This window comes from Littorina saxatilis, linkage group LG5 (genome assembly GCF_037325665.1).
Source record: "Littorina saxatilis isolate snail1 linkage group LG5, US_GU_Lsax_2.0, whole genome shotgun sequence".
Taxonomy (NCBI): Eukaryota; Metazoa; Mollusca; class Gastropoda; order Littorinimorpha; family Littorinidae; genus Littorina; species Littorina saxatilis.
Window position 1 is genome coordinate 10,125,862 of NC_090249.1, and position 17,115 is coordinate 10,142,976.

The 17,115-nt window shown below is 40.6% G+C and overlaps 1 protein-coding gene across 3 annotated transcripts in view; it reads right to left on the reverse strand.

Annotated features, from left to right (window-relative positions):
- LOC138966263 (microtubule-associated serine/threonine-protein kinase 3-like) overlaps window positions 1-16,751 on the reverse strand; it is a 211,480-nt gene extending 194,729 nt beyond the window's left edge. For all 3 annotated transcript variants that reach the window (XM_070338411.1, XM_070338412.1, XM_070338410.1), the window contains exons 1-3: window positions 16,102-16,751; window positions 7,144-9,319; window positions 2,746-2,866 (exon numbers count right to left, since the gene is read on the reverse strand). In XM_070338411.1, coding sequence (XP_070194512.1) covers window positions 2,746-2,866; window positions 7,144-9,266 — 2,244 coding nt within the window. In that variant the 5' untranslated portion in view covers window positions 9,267-9,319; window positions 16,102-16,751. The remainder of the gene's footprint in view (window positions 1-2,745; window positions 2,867-7,143; window positions 9,320-16,101) is intronic.
- Between the last annotated feature and the right edge of the window lie 364 nt (window positions 16,752-17,115).

A 17,115-nucleotide genomic window follows, 5' to 3' on the forward strand; every position in this document is an offset into this window, starting at 1 on the left:
GGGGAAGAGATGGATATTTCACTCTGTGGTGACGTAGTGGGGCATGCTTATCCACAATAGGATAAAATATATCTAGAAGGGCGCCCAACGCCTCGTCAGCAACAACATGATTAAACACAGAGGAAAATGGTGCTAAACTGAGAGAGAGAGAGAGAGAGAGAGAGAGAGAGAGAGAGAGAGAGAGAGAGAGAGAGAGAGAGAGAGAGAGAGAGAGAGAGAGAAACAGCACCTGTTGCATGTATTATACTAGCTGCATACAAAACACTTGAACTTTGCAACGCCCCTATTCTTGGTTGAAAGGTTCCTAGAAAAAGTTATGGGCCTACGCAACCCACAATAGAGACACCACTTCATCACGGGCCTGTCACAGACCAACAGAAACACACTGCCTCCTGTCATTCCCAGGAAATGAAAACATAGCAAATGGGGTCTATTTTAATGTCCCCCCCCTCCCCCCACACCCCACAATCCCCCTATCTCATAACACTCCCTGCCCCCACACACACAATTCCTATAGAATATCTTCAGCCTCCAGGGTCTTTTTCCCGGAAAGTTCTGGTATTCACAACCTCAATTATTCATCCACTCACAAACACACGAAGTCCACACAGCAAAATGTCTGATAATTGTGAAAACTGCTTTAAACACTGATTCAAGCATATGAATTTACCTGCCAGTTTGTTTGTTGACATTGTGTTGTTCTGCTATTTCGTTGTAACTAATCTGTAGCTTTTTGTTTGTTAAAACACTCATCTTTTACGTTTCTTTCAGTTGTGTAAATTCTGCTGCTGCAAGGTGCCAAGTTTGTGCAGGCAAGGCAGGGGAGATGCAGCATGGGTGCTGAGTCACCAAAAGCCTGAGCAGAAGTAACCTCACCCATCTTAACTATAAACTATGTTTCACACTAAACAGCACGTAACTAAGTCACATGGGGTTAGTGCATGACCAAGCTGAGAAGACATAAAAAAAAATGCAGCTCCACAAAAATCAGTATGCATGAATCAGACTGTCAATGTCACAATTAAATTCTGATAAAGAATGACAGGAGAAGAGTTTTCCTTTTCTTAAAGGGAAAGTGCTTCTGGTGTTTCCCTGCACAGATCTCCTTGAGCTTTCAGCCATTCTTCTGTTGTCTATCCAATCATTGACTTTCTTGCAAGGAGTCCAACGCTGCATTTTTTATCATTGTCCTGGTAGGATGGCAAAAGCAAGTGAGGCAGAAGTACCCAACGAGGTCCCGCACAAGAACTAATTACGTCAAAAGCCAACACTGAAGTCAAGACTCGAAGAGAGCGAGAGTTCATTTTGTCTTGGGTACTTTACATTAAAGGCACAATAAGCCTCCCGTAAACCATCACAGATACTGTCAGGTATTTACACACAGTACAAACACCCTTCCATTTGAACGCTCACCGAACGAGAACATCCTAGGTGCCCTACGTAAAGAGCGAGCAATTTTCAAAGAATTAATTTTGCGGATTGTCTCAGTAGACAATCGGACCGTGGTGCGTTTTGGCGCTAGACCTAACTTTTAAAATCTAAATAATAAATTGACAGCTTGTTACACAAACATTCTTAAATCATAAAAGAATTCTTTTTTCATCAAGACAAGATCAGTCCAATTCGAAGTTTTGAAAGTTTGAAAAAAGAAAAGCCCGGAAGCAGGGTCACGCAAGGTCGTGGTTCTCGTAGCAGACGACGGTTTATGCCTATCGCCAGTTCCTCGGAACAGTCAAAAGCCATCGCTAGAGTTCTTGTGAACGACAGCCGTTTGTTTCGTGCATAGTCAGAGGTACACAATAACGTGCTATTGCAGATAAGCTCACAGCGAGTCCCATTCAAATTACTAACTGACTGACAACATTGTAAAAAAGGGAAACTGGATCACACGGGTTCACGATGGCTCAGGGGTAAGATAAACCACGCAAAAATAAATTCTTTGAAAATTGCTCGATCTTTACAGAGGGCACCTAGGATGATCTCAAGCGGTGAGTGTTTAAATGAAAGGGTGTTTGTACTGTGTGTAAAAGCCTGACAGTATCTGTATGGTTTACAGGAGGCTTACTGTGCTTTTAAGACGTTGTTTGATTGCATCAGAAAATTGTAATACACAATATTTGGATCCATTGTGACATGTTGCACACACTTAGTTAAAGAGTACGATTGTGGGAAATATAATCCCATGTTGAGGGATTGAGATGCAAACTGTCAAACCGCATAAAGTTTGGTTTGGCTGGCAACACTAAGGGTAAGTGTAGTCATCTTTGGGATAGTTGTGTGAATGTTTTGACTGTTTATGATATAAAATTAAAAGATAAAAGATAAATTGTTGCTTCAATAGCGCTCTGAGGCACACTCAATCCTTAAAGATACCACCCTTTCATAATTTCTTACAGCTGGACACATGTCAAAAATAATAACAGCCTGGCTGCTTCAGGTGCAGAGCAGATTTTTCTTGCAGAACTACGTTTAAAGATTGATAATGATATGGGTGTCTGCCACAAAATTAATTCAATAAAACATTCTGCTCTAAGCAGAAAGCACCCACAGTGTAGATTTTAAGTATACATGTGGTAAAGCAGAAGGATCCTTTTATCTCTTTTGAATGCCTGAACGAATCTATCATGGTTTACTCCATGGTGCACATAAGAACAGTGCATATATATATATGTATACCTCTTTAAGTTTTAAAAAAGTGATCACATTCTTAAAAATAATGCCAGTCATTCAATGTCAAGTACTCACGGATGATTCCATGTCCGAGTCGCACATCTCGCGAGCCTGTTCTGCAACGTGCATCAACTGTCGTCGTCCTTCCACGTCAGTTACTCCATACACTTCGATCAGTTCATCCTCTGTCACCATCCTGAAATTTGAAAAGGTAATGCTACATTCACTGTTGATAAACAATACACAAAAAGCCCATAAGATGAAGATCAAAGCTCTATATTTACATGTATCTAATCTTGGGTAAATTTGTGTAAAACTATACATGTATGTTATGTTGTATCCCATATGTTATAATCACTGTTTGTCATCATTTTCACTAGTTTTCATTCATAACCAGCCGGGGAATAAATCTCATGTTCCCCATGCAATAAATCGAGGTGGTGAATGGGTTTGAGCTTTCAGGTGAAATCAATCAATCAATCAATATGAGGCTTATATCGCGCGCATTCCGTGGGTACAGTTCTAAGCGCAGGGATTTATTTATTTTTTATTTTATTTTTTATTTTTATGCAATTTATATCGCGCACATATTCAAGGCGCAGGGATTTATGTGGATTGTCAAAGTAAAAGCCAATCAGGCTAATTGTTTGATGTGTGGAACCTTTGCGGCTTTAGATTCGTGTTTCCGAGGACAACGATTGTAAGCATCACTCTCAAAGACCCAATCAATGTTGATAATTACCGCGGCGATTCATGGTCAATTTGCAACTTATCTCTGTAATCGCAAAATCCACAATGATCATAATTTATGTCCAGGCGTGTAGACATGAACAGCTAAAGCTCTCTCTTGCAAAATATTTTACGATGAAGATATAAACTACTAGTACTCAGTACTAGTGATACATTCTGAATCTGAGTACTCTTACAGGTTGCTGTTGTTTTTTAAAAGAAAAAAAGAAAATAATTGACTCAAAAAATATGACCTACAGTTGTTTTTGTGATGTGTTTATTCTCTCAGTCTCAGCATGCACGCTAATAAGCTCTCATTGATGCCAAACTTGACCCCTAACTATTAAAGGTCAAGTGAACAATTTGCAATAGGCATTAATTTCTGTTCTGTGGGCTTCTGAAGTGGCAGCAATATACATTATAGATACATGTGAGTTGTATTTTTCAAGTACGTTTAAGCGTTTAAAGCCTCATAACCAACTTGAAGGAAATGCATACATAAATTTACTAATGTATATTTATTTGGGGCTGCATTGTGGTTGAAAAGGCCTTTCATTAGTTTTAAGACCTCCACAAACCTGAGAATATATCATATTTTAGAAAAGAGAATGAAGGTAAAATTACAAAGGTTATGAATAGAGAAACTGAAAAGGGAGTTTAAAAAAAAGGAGTTTGAGTCTTAAATACTCAGGGTTGGGTGGGTGGGGGGGGGGGTTTCCAGGTCATTATTACAAGGTAATAAAGAATTGAAGAAGTCACCAGATAAGACACTAAGCGTGCCAACACAGTGTGACAAACAACTTTAACAAGGCCATAATTCTGCCCAAGTTCATATTTTTCCAATTGTAGCTATGTCAGTACAGTCTGTGGCAAACTAAGTGACCTAAACATGCTGGGCTTGAGACTGAGAGCTGACACTGCTACAGAGTATGACAGACATTTGCAACTCAGCCTACTCTATTACATGGATGTGATGCATGACATACAAGTGTGACATGATGTATAATGTATGTCAGTGTGTTAACTGTTATGCATTGTCAAGACACTTGCCCTCAAGGCAGACAGCTGCATCCTGATGCAAGCTTACATCAACCCCCCCATACATAAACAACAAGGTGAGACTGTGTCATCAGGTGTGTCAAACTTCAGACAGGTCAAACCTATCCTGTGATGTAGATGTTAAAGACACCTTCATTCCCGTGTTATTGTTAACCATCTTCTCAATCAGTATGGACCTGCCCAGGCTATTTATTACCTGGTGTGAGAGAATCCTTCAATTTGGCATACACATGTGTACACTAACAAAATCAAATGCCTGGCTGTTTTCTGTAAAGAGTTGCAGAATTAATTTCATACTGATAGCAGACACCCACCTATGTCAATTTGCAAAGCTAATTCATTTTTTTCTAAATTCCCGCTCTGCACAGCATTGGAACTGGAAGGATGCCTATAGTAAAACAGGGCAGATCGGTGGGGGTTTACATACTAGTTCAACATGCAAAGTAAGGTACACTGTATCTTTAACATAAGCACACACACGTTCTCACAATCTCAAGTCACTGTCAAATTTATAAGAAGTTAAACTTGACTGAAATAAAAAATCTTTCCTCTTTTCGGTGTCAACTTCGACCCTCTTTGTAATTTGTCAATGAGTGAATGACAGCTTGTGAAGCTATGGTTGAAGAACTTTGAAAGGCTTCACCCTGCAATAAATCTTTGCTTTCTAGGATTGGGGCTGATTTGGTGATTAGGTGAATGGAAAACAGTGGTGAATCCACTCAAAAGACTGGGTGTGTATAACAAAGATTTAAAGACTGCAAATAAAAACATCAGCTACACTTCCTTGGTCCAAGTGGTACATTCTTTGAACCTCATTGAAAGTGGAGTTCAGGCTTATTTAGTTAAAAATCTGTTGTCATAAACGTTGGGGTTTGCAACAAGTTGAACAACACTGACATACATGTATAAAATACTTATTGCAGCCCTAGCCCAACTGTTTTGCACTAAGCCTTTTGTTTGTGTTGGCACTCTTTTAACTAATCAACTAAGGTTGGGAATTGTTTTTAGCTGTTCTGCATGACTGCAAAGGGCAGACTGCCTTAAAATGTGTTTGGGTGTACACACACTACAGACTAGTGTATCATGTATGCTTCAAGAGGGTGTGTGTGTCACAGTCTGTGTGTGTGCCACAGTGTGTGTGTGTGTTTGTGTGTGTTTGTGTGTGTGTGTGTGTGTGTGTGTGTGTGTGTGCGTATGTGTGTGTGTGTGTGTGTGTGTGTGTGTGTGTGTGTGTGTGTGTGTGTGTGTGTGTGTGTGCGTGCATGCATGTGTGTGCACATGTATGCATGAGTGTGTATACATGTGTGTGTGCATGCACACAGTGTAGTAAGTGTTTATCATGCATGTAACACATCAAGAATATCACATAACATTGTAGAAACACAAAATCACTTATAGTAACACTAGCTATGCCTAACAGAAATTTCAAACTGTACACACTGTTACCACACAGAAAAATATTATTATTATTGTGTACAACATGTATGTTTTTATTCTTTATAGTTGGTATTTATACTCACTAGCATTTGTTCACAGCTAGATCAGATGGGCAACTACAAATATCCAAAATCTTATGTGTCATTCTCATTCTTGTTTACAAGCTCACATCGAAATTCCCAGCTGAATTGTGAATGAAAAACGTTTATACCCTGTTGACCAAATCACTCTCACTTCTCAGTCTAAGAGTTATCAGTATCCTTAACTCTAACATGTAAAACTGTGGCTGTGACTCAACAGCGCAATTCACTATAGTGGTGAAAATCCAATTCCATCAATTCATGGCACTTTGGCAGACAGCCCAGGAGAGAAAAAACAGATGATGAAGTTTATCATTGCATAGAGTACATAGTGGAAGAGTGGCAGCCAACATGTGGCTTGTTGACTCACGTGCTTATAACCCTCACCCCGCTAACCTTGACTTTATACAGTTGAACATAACTCCATTCTCTCTTACCCCCAATGGCCACCCCTCCCCCAAGTTACAAACCCTTCGCACAAAGACAATGTGAGGCATGCCCACTGCCAAAACAGCACTGCTGGAGTTAGACAATGGCTCCTGCCAGAACGACATGGCTTAATACCAGTGCCAAACTGGGATGGTAGGGGGTGAGGGTATGGTCTATGGGGTACCCATTCAGACTTGAACTTAACATGGGGTATGTAGGTCTTCACTTCCTTCTCCGTTCTGGTTCTGTTCCATTTGTTTTTAGCTGTTTTGCCATCTTGAATTTCCAAGCTTCTCCGTCTTTTTTTGTTTAGTTTTTGTTTACATTTATCACTTTCACACTGAAAACTGCTAAAAATGTATTGTTCTTCCAAAAACTGAACCAAACAGAACTGGGAGATGTAAACTGTGGGTGTTCTATACCAGTAAAGTCTTCATTACTTAGTAAAAAGCTGTTGAAAATAACACTTACAGTTGTGACAGGAGTTAGAAATCTGACAGTACCACTCACTACCAGGGTGAAAAAGTAGGCAGATAGTTTGATTAAGTCCAACAGGAGTAACACTAAGAGGATGATGATGTGTGTAACAGTGTACATTCTTTTTCATTGCTACTAGTCTACCCTTAGACAGGAAAGTACAGTCGGCACTTCAGTGATTGGGTGAGTAGGTCGTAATTCAGGAAAAACTCAAGAAAAGTATCATTTAAAAATAGAAAAGCATGTGTTCAAACAAAATTACCTGAAGTCAGCCAGGGTCATGGACGGTGGGAAGGAGCCCAGAAAGGCAGACAAGCCATTCTTCTTCAGGAAATCCAGAAAAACAATGTGTTCCAGATTCTCAGACGAAGACCGTCCCAGGCACAGCACACGCTCCGGTTTGGAAGACAGGGATGACGATCGTCTGCGCGGATTGAGCGCTCTGTCGACAGAGGTGACGATACGCAGTTGCTTGTTGATGGGAACGGGCATTTCCAGGTAGAAACCTACGTCAGGTTTGTCTGTAAACTCAGGCGTGTCTCGGGCCCGATTGTCACCCACACTCCCGTCGTCGCTAAGCTCATCAATCCTGTTCCGTTCCAGACTGCAGTTTGAGAAATCTGACGAAGACAGAGACAGCTCCTCGTCTTCCAACGTCAGATCCCTGGACAAATTAAGAGAACGAACCAGAGAGCGGCGGTGAAGAATGGGCCTCTTACGTATTGGGGTGGAAGTGAGGGAGTGGTCCCGCGATAGCAAGCGTGGGCTGGGGGAGGGGGACTGGGGGCTGGACAGCTGGGAGCTGTCCTTAGAGCTGGACCTGTGGTCAGACAAATCCCTGGTGATTTCAGACAGGTCCAGTCTCTGCGTCAGGAGAAGGGTGTCATGCTCGCCACCGTCACTCTCTTCTGCTTTGGTCCTTCTTTCACCTCCCTCTGTCCCTTCCCACTCGCTTTCCTCCTCCTCTGTCTCATCCTCCTCCTCCTCTATCGTGTCCTCAATAACATCTCTCTCGCTCTGACTAACAGGCTGCTGAATCCTGCGAAACATCACCGATTCCTCTGGTTCTTGTGACTGCTGTGCCTGTGGGTATGATCCATTATGCTCTACTTCTTTCACAGTTCCTGCCCCATCAGAACTAGCACTGTCACTGTCGCTATCGTCTGAAGCAGCAGCTGGTGTGTCCAGTTCCACTGTGATCTCAGAAATTTTCAGTGACGATGAAACGGTCTCAGGAGGGACAGGTGGGGGAAGGGCAGTGAGGTCAGAGGTGACGTTACCAGAAGGATTATCACTTTTGACGAAAGCTTGAGCCGCAGCTACTGAAGAGCCTGCTGACGTGCCGAGGATTGTATCTTGATTGTCCTTAGCACTGGAAGGAGGATCATCTGATTGTAAATCTACGGTAGGGAATGGAGAGGAAAGGGTAGGGTCTTTGTGGTCAAGGGCATATGTGGGAGATGTTCTGGACGTCACGTCCTGATTACCACCACTTGATGAAGCACTCAGCACACCACTAGCTACTGCTTGAGAGCCAGCTGATTCCACCTCAAGAGCTTCAGTCTCTCTTTTTGGCTGGGGACCATCTACAGTCTCTGCTTGTGGGTGAGCATTACCTTTAATCTCTCCTTCAGACAGAGCACCACTTTCAACGCAAAGATCCCTTTCAGCCAGCAAGTCTAATGACGGAGTTTCAGCAGGTTCTGTCTGTGGCAGTGTATCACTGTCAGTGTCAGCAGGATTATTTGGTGTGTTTGACTCTGACGAAGTCTTAACTAAGTCCACAACTTTCTTGTTCTTCCTTGTTAGACCTGACCCTGGGCGACTCTGACTTGGAGGGTGTGGGGGCTTTTGCGAGCGTAAATTCGGACGGAACTTGCCACGTTGATCTTGATCGCCTTTAGTGCCTGAACTTTCACGTTCTCTCAATGTTACCTTGCTCTGTGTAACTGGCCTTGAAACTGAATCGTCAGCGTCTTTGGAACTTCCTTTTCGCTGAGGTGACTGGGTTTTTCGTACTGTAGGACTTCCAGAATCCCCTGAGCTGAATTTGCGATGAGGCGACAGTGTCTTTCTGACCGATGATTTTTCCGTTTCCTTAATACTACTCTTGCGCTGAGGTGACTGAGTCTTTTTGGGTGCTGCGCTTGCGATTTCTGCATCCTTTATACTTGTTTTGCGCTGAGGTGACTGTGGTTTTTTGTCCGTTTCACTTTCACTCTCTTTCAGGGTAGTAGCTCTCTGATTAAGAGACTGTCCCTGCCTGCCGGACCTTGCACTTCCAGGGTCTGACTCTTTGACACCAGACTTCCGTGGAGATGACTCTCCCTTCCTGGACAAACCTTGCTGCAGTTTAGAGGCCAGAGATTTCCTTGACTCAGCCATATTAGACTTCCCGCAGTTTTCTTGAAATATCTTGCCTTGAAGGTGAATGGAAGCTGTTAAGACAAGAAAAACAAAACATATTCTTAGAAAAAGAAGTGATCAGAAAATGTCCCTGTCTTTGCTGCATAGGTCTAAATGTATTACATTGAAAAATACTGACATACATTGACAAGCGACATAATGAAAAATAGTATATCAGTTTTGACCTTAAATGTCTGACAGTTTCGAAATATGAGACGTCTTTGGTGACAATAACTTTCTTTGCAGCCAGGACATTGTGACCGATATAATTTTGATTTTGAATCAAGGTCCAACTGACCAATTGTTTTCTGTGTCCTAAGAACAAATTTGAAATACTTTTCAATGACCCAAAATATCCTGAAAATGTGAAATCAACCAATCCACATCAGATTTAGAATGATAGTTGATACAAATTATGCAGACTTCATGATTCTATACTCGCTTGTCCTGGTCAATCATGATACATCATTACTTAGTTATTGTACATATGTAATGATGTATACAAATTACAATGACAGTGAATGTGCTTATGAAATAACAAATGGTGGTTTTGCTTCCAATGTTTTAAATTATAAAAAGATCTTGCACTCTACCACTAACAAAAATAATTAATAAAAAAAATTACACAACCAAGAATAACACTTCAGACTCACAGAGTACTCAGTTGTAAGTTTTAAAGCAGAAATCTAAATAAGCAAATCAATATCATTATTTGACTCACAGTCACAACAGTAACACCATCAGTGGAAGACACTGGAAGTGTATCTCATCGTATTTTATGAATATGCATGGGCAACTCCAAGAGGACACTGAATTTTCATTTTGGGTTTCTCAATATGTCTTTTGTATTTTTGTTATGTTAAATGATTGAACTGTTCAAAGGTTGTCGACATAATGAAAAATTAGTGTTTGATGTGTTGCTTGTAAAACTGTTTCTTGTGACGCACATTTTCAGTGCTAGAATTTAGTTCATTTAAATTAACAAGAAGAGCAAACGCTCGATCGAGTCACTTTCGCAGTTCTGAATATTATATGAGGCATCAGATGGACAGGAAGAAATTGCTATTCACAACACAATGAGTCACGTTCACATAAAATTTGAGCCCGGTCACTTTTATAGTTTCCGAGAAAAGCCCAACGTTAAGTTGTGTGTTGCCGAACAGAAAAGGCTAGTTATCTCCCTTGTTTTTCTGATAACGTTCGTAAAAGGCTACAGATGTAAATACTTTGATGTAAAGAATAATCCTACAAAGTTTCAATCACATCCGATGAACTTTGTCAAAGATATAAAATGTCTAATTTTTCCTTTGACGCTGACCTGTGACCTTGAAAAAGGTCAAAGGTCAACGAAACCATCGTTAAAGTGTAGAGGTCATTGGAGGTCACGACTAAACAAAATATGAGCCCGATCGCTTTGATAGTTTCCGAGAAAAGTCCAACGTTAAGGTGGTGTCTACGGACGGCCGGCCGGCCGGACGGCCGGCCGGACAGACTAACACTGACCGATTACATAGAGTCACTTTTTCTCAAGTGACTCAAAAACCAAGATTAAAAAACATTTTTTATATATAAGCATTTGATGGACTCTTTTCATTCATAGCCAAATAAAGTGCTCACAGATCATGTTCCTTGAAAATTGTCATCATGTATGTGTCACGTCACTAGAAACAGTTTTTCACTTATGCAACAATGCATTCCACAAAAAATAACAATTTCTTCCTGATCAAACTTTTGAATATCCCACTTTGTTTAAATTAACATATTTGCATGGGTGCAGCCTGCAAAATTCCAAAAACCGGCAAAAGTTGGGGTCCAGCTTTTTTAGTATTTAAAATGCCAAAAAAAACCTCTCCTGGAACAAAAACATCGGCAGCCGATGAAACCAAAAACCGGCTGCCGGCGTGTAGGCGGCAGAGTTGCACCCATGTATTTGTGTGCAAAAGATACAAAGGCTTGAGTGAAGTTTGATATCAAAATTGGCTAAACCTCTGCTTTTTTGTGACAAACCAATGTATTTAAGTCACACGTCACAAGAAACAATTTAAGTAACACAAATCCTTTATCTACAAACATAGGGAGTGGAAGCAGCACCAAATTAAGCAATGTGAAGAAGCTTCATAAAAAAAAATTCTAGTCATAACCCCTTTGTTGGAGAAAAAAAGCACATATATATATAAATGTTTCTTGTGACAATAGCGTCACGTGTTGTTACTTGTAACAAGAAACATCTGAAATTATCCAGAGCCATTAATTATCAAACGCAGTCGTGTGCTTTCGTTTTGTTTAACTTCTTGATCAGAAACATTTTAGATCAAAAGAAGCAGTAAATTAGATAAAGTAATGGATTTACAAGTATGTGTTGTTTCTTGTGACATGTAATTTCACTACACTGGCCTGGCTGCCATTTCGCTCTTCTTCCCGGAAGTCGTTTTTCGGCACAGACTACTATGCGGTTGATGTAAATGTCTTTCTTGTGACGTGAATTTTGCGACACACACAAATATATATAGTTTTAATCCATTGACTGCCATCCTACCACCTATTACTAGGAGTAGTGTTGAAGCCTCATTCTGGGTTGCCTAATTTTGATTACTTTGGGCAAAGAAGATAAGGGACAGTGACTGAGTGTGACATGAACAGTCACAAGAAACTATATTTTCAAGTGTTAATTTCACAACTTTAACATATATTTGTCAAACAAAAGAATGTTCCAGAACGTAGAAACAACTTTATTTAACATGTTACATTACTTAAAACAAGTCGAGTAAGGCGAAAATACAACATTTAGTCAAGCTGTCGAACTCACAGAATGAAACTGAACGCAATGCAATTTTTCAGCAAGACCGTATACTCGTAGCATCGTCAGTCCACCGCTCGTGGCAAAGGCAGTGAAACTGACAAGAAGGGTAGTAGTTGCGCTGAGAAGGATAGCACGCTTTTCTGTACCTCTCTTCGTTTTAACTTTCTGAGCGTGTTTTTAATCCAAACATATGATATCTATATGTTTTTGGAATCAGGAACCGACAAGGAATAAGATGAAAGTGTTTTTAAATTGATTTCAAAAATTTAATTTTGATCATAATTTTTATATTTTTAATTTTCAGAGCTTGTTTTTAATCCAAATATAACATATCTATATGTTTTTGGAATCAGAAAATGATGAAGAATAAGATGAACGTAAATTTGGATCGTTTTATAAAAAAATTATTTTTTTTACAATTTTCAGATTTTTAATGACCAAAGTCATCAATTGATTTTTAAGCCACCAAGCTGAAATGCAATACCAAAGTCCGGCCTTTGTCGAAGATTGCTTGGCCAAAATTTCAATCAATTTGATTGAAAAATGAGGGTGTGACAGTGCCGCCTCAACTTTTACAAAAAGCCGGATATGACGTCATCAAAGGTATTTATCGAAAAAAAGAAAAAAACATCCGGGGATATCATTCCCAGGAACTCTCAATCTCATGTAAAATTTCATAAAGATCGGTCCAGTAGTTTGGTCTGAATCGCTCTACACACACACACGCACAGACACACGCACATCACGACCAGGGGCTCACATCCACGTCGGACATCGGACATACACGGATATTTTTTCCAAATGTCCTATACATTTTTCATGCAAGAGGACATATGTCCTATTGTTTTTGTCACAAAGTGGTCATTGTCATTTGATCTGGACAATGTCAGTACTTTCCAATTTACAGTACAGTAGTTTGATTTGCTATTTTATCGATGTTTTGCGAAGCGATGTGTCTCTCCAAGCAGACGAAACTTGGGGAGGCTGTATGTGATTTTTATTGAGAAGAGCTTCCAAGGGTCGCAACTCCAAATGCTCCAAGTCGGTTGACAGTTGCCCCTATTCGCGTTTTTTAACGTTTTAATTTACGTTTTGTCTCAAACAAATTCCTATTGATTTATTTTTGTTCAGGACAAATGTCCTATCACTTTTGCATCGTCCAGGACATTTGTCCTATGCCACCTCTCATGGATGTGATCCCCTGCACGACCCTCGTCTCGATTCCCCCTCTATGTTAAAACATTTAGTCAAAACTTTCAGACTAAATGTAATAAATAAAAAGAAAACAATTATTTTATTATCAAATGTTATCTTTTTCTGATTACACCAAAAAAAGGTGGGGGAAAACAGCACAAATTGGGAGTAAATTTATGTTTGAAATTCAATAAAAAAAATAGAAATACATTAGTATTGCTACAAACCTTATATAATTACATTTAAACATTTCAGATTACAATAAAAGCAGCTTTATTGGTATTTTCTCACAAATAAACCATTAATTTTGTGGACATTTTTAAAATGTCATCTGACAGGGGGCACCTTTTGGGAGTTGCCCATATATATAGATATATTATATATGATACGACTAGTGTCTGTGTGTCTGTCTGTCTGTCTGTCTGTCTGTCTGTCTGTCTGTCTGTGCGCGGCCAAGGTTCTCGATGGATCTGTTTCAAATTTGGTGATCATATTCAGGTACACCCTGGACACAACCTGGTCGATGAGATATTTCAACACGTGCTCTCAGCGCGCAGCGCTGTGCGCGCTGAACCGATTTTGTTTTTTTTGGTCTGGATCCACTACCAGTAACTCTTCCTTATCTTCTACAGTGTTTTCAGCCGCGATTATCTCCCTTCCTCCATGTGGCGTCAATCCATATTCCCGTTACTACGTTACTATTTTTAGAAGGTCACTGCACGTTACTATTTTTAGAAGGTCTCCAGTGTTTTGCGCGTTTATCTCCTTTTCTTCGTGCGCCGGCGAAGCCGGCGTACACCCGGGGGTCCCAGGCGCAGCCTGGTATTCGGCTCTGCTTCTTCCCGGCCAAGCCGGTACCCGGCGAAGCGGGTAATCATCTAGTATATATATATATTAATCATCATGGGGGGGTTGCATATATGTATCCGCTAAAGTGAATAATGACAATTTGAGAAGCTAATTTAAGGTGTGTTTTTTAAAGCCTTACAAAAACAAGAAATTCCTTCGAGGTAGGAAAAACACCCCCGTTCGTCAAAGGGAAATAACCATTCTCATTGCACCCATTCTCACTGCCACCAACTGAGAAGGTTATTTCCCTTTGACCATGAATATGTTTCTCTCTAAGTCCTTGTAGAATCTTAATCCACCAATAACTCCCTAACCGTGTGTTTGACTGGTCCCAATTTTTGTAAGGACCATCTCAGGAATGTATAGAACCTGTTCATCAAGTTTGGTGACGATCGGTCCGTTCATTCTTGAGATCTATATGCAAACACAAACACACAAACAAACACACAAACACACAAACAAACACATCGACCGAAACCTATACACACCCCTATACCGGGGGTGTAATAACTGGGTTAACTAACTAACTAGTAAACTAACTGTGCAAACACTAAGCATGCATTGACAAAAACAGTCATTTGATTTCCTTAAAACGACACATTTTTAATAAACTTTTAAAAACTCTTGCAGGGTTAAAAACAGTCATTTGATTTCCTTAAAACGACACATTTTTAATAAACTTTTAAAAACTCTTGCAGGGTTTAGCCTGGGAGAAAAAGGCAATGGGACATAAATTGTCCCCCTCAACCAAATTCCGATGGGACATAGTCGAAGGCAAGAAGCACCAAAGAGGCCTGTAAGCGTTTTGACCAAAGATGCAAAATGGTGCAATATGGTGCCATCTGAGAATTAGCAGAGCTATATATCGTGTTATCTCTGTATGTATACGTATGTATACATGTGTGTGTGTGTGTGTGTGTTTAATCCGATGTAAAGTGTACATTTGGTGGCGCAGTGGTACGTAATCTCAATGCGCCCTTTGACGCACTGAAGGGAATTGTGATGGGACATTTTCAGATTTAATGCGCCAATGGCGCAGGGCGCACTAGTAAATAAATGAAACCCTGCTCTTGAGAAACTCTTAAAGTACCGCAGATGTCCCTGCCTTCATATCAGCAAATGTTCCTATTTCGGTATCAACAATATTTTCCGGGAAAAACATCTGTGCAAAGCCATAAACTGATAAAGCTCATCAATCCAATTCCAATCAGCCCTGAAAGACCAAAAACTGGTGTACTCGCCTTTGGCTAATGATTCTGAAAAGTACTAGCCAGAGAGCAAACTTTACTAGCCAAACCAACAATTTGCTTCTCGGCAACTTTACTCGCATCTGGCGATGAACATTTCTACTCGCCAGTTACATGTTTCTACACGCCATGGCAAGTAAAATACTCGCCACTTTCAGGCCTGCCAATGCGGTCAAGTGTGTTTGTTGTGCTTTCAATCATGATGCTTTCTGGTCTGACTCATTGTACTGTCCATGTTTTAATAATAATTAATACTATGGTTAAAATTTTAAACATCAAATTATTACTATGACTATGAGTGATGATGCTATGACTATGAGGCTATTAATTACTTTCGAATTTGATGCCTCAGATGAATTACCTAGCCGGACTAGCTAAGCTATAAAGATTTCCCCATATCTGATCGACTTCTCCAAATCTTTCGTAATAGACTAATTCCGATCATGCTTCATCCGAAAAGCTTAAAAAGAGTGATTCACTGCATCTTTTCAACTGCTGCTGGATCAAGTGAATCTGAGTCATACTCGTACTGAATGTTTTATTTTCAAAAGACACCGGTACCAAATCATGTTCCACGTAATGATGTATAGCAATTCACACCTCGCATCTTACTGCTCTGCTGCATTCTTCAACACAATAAAAACATTTCTCATCACATGTGTGCAACTATTCAGTTGTCCTCGTCTGGCTTAGGCGATTTGTGTGAGGAAAAATCAATACTCACTGTCTGTAGTGCAGACTTCTCATGGTTTCAGCAAACATTCATCAGCACTTCTAAAGTCTCCAGTCCAAAACCCTCTTTACACCTTGGTGTTCGGCTGAAAACAGCCCCCATCTCGAGCTGGTTTTCATCATTTCCAAACGGAAGCTTGGAAGTTCCAGAAAATCAGTGGATCAATCAGATCGGAATCACGTCTGCTCCTCTGAACTTGTCTGGTGGGAGATCGTCCCACTTGATCACTGGACCTAAACAGTCCGGGGGGTGATCGAGTCGCCATGTTATTGATTCGGTAAAGGTCTACAGTCGTCGGACTGACCAGCGAAATCCCTCGTTAAACACAACCACAAATTATCCTCTTGTACTTTTCATCCAATCTGTTTCCTTCCTTCTTGTGCTGGCAGCCACATAGTCAGGTTCTCTCCCACTCTCAGCCATGTGTGTCCACCGCAATACGCGCGGGCCAAGATTTGTTTTTGTTTCGAAGGAAGTTCAGAATGGTCCCGCTAACTCCAGCCACCAGCCACGCGGCTCGGTTTATCTCCTTTCCTTCTCTCCTTTCATTCGCAAGAAAACGCACGGCTATCCCATTATTTGCGGTGGCTAAGCGAAAAGGTTGCAGGGTTTGTTGTGGTTCACGTTCGGGAGTAGATGGAAGTTCTTTGAGATAAATTTAGAAACGCAGAATTGTGGGAAAGGTTTGACGTCACATCAGGCGAACTTCCGATTATGTCCAGATCAGAGACCGCCCCGAAATGTTGCAGGATGCACGCTGTAGTTAATGGATGGAAGAGTAAACACACCGAGTTTCAACAAAGGCACATCTCAGCTCCACTGTGTGCAAAGCAGCGCATGTGTCACTATTCCTCAGCTGCAGATAAATTATTCAACAAACCCAGAGTAAGAACCATACATGATTTTTTTTAAATTATTAAAAAATCCATTATGAGCCGTAAACCCAAATTCAGTAGGGCCTACTGGGAGCAGCGTGGCTGTGGAGACTTCTGCTCTGAAAAAAAT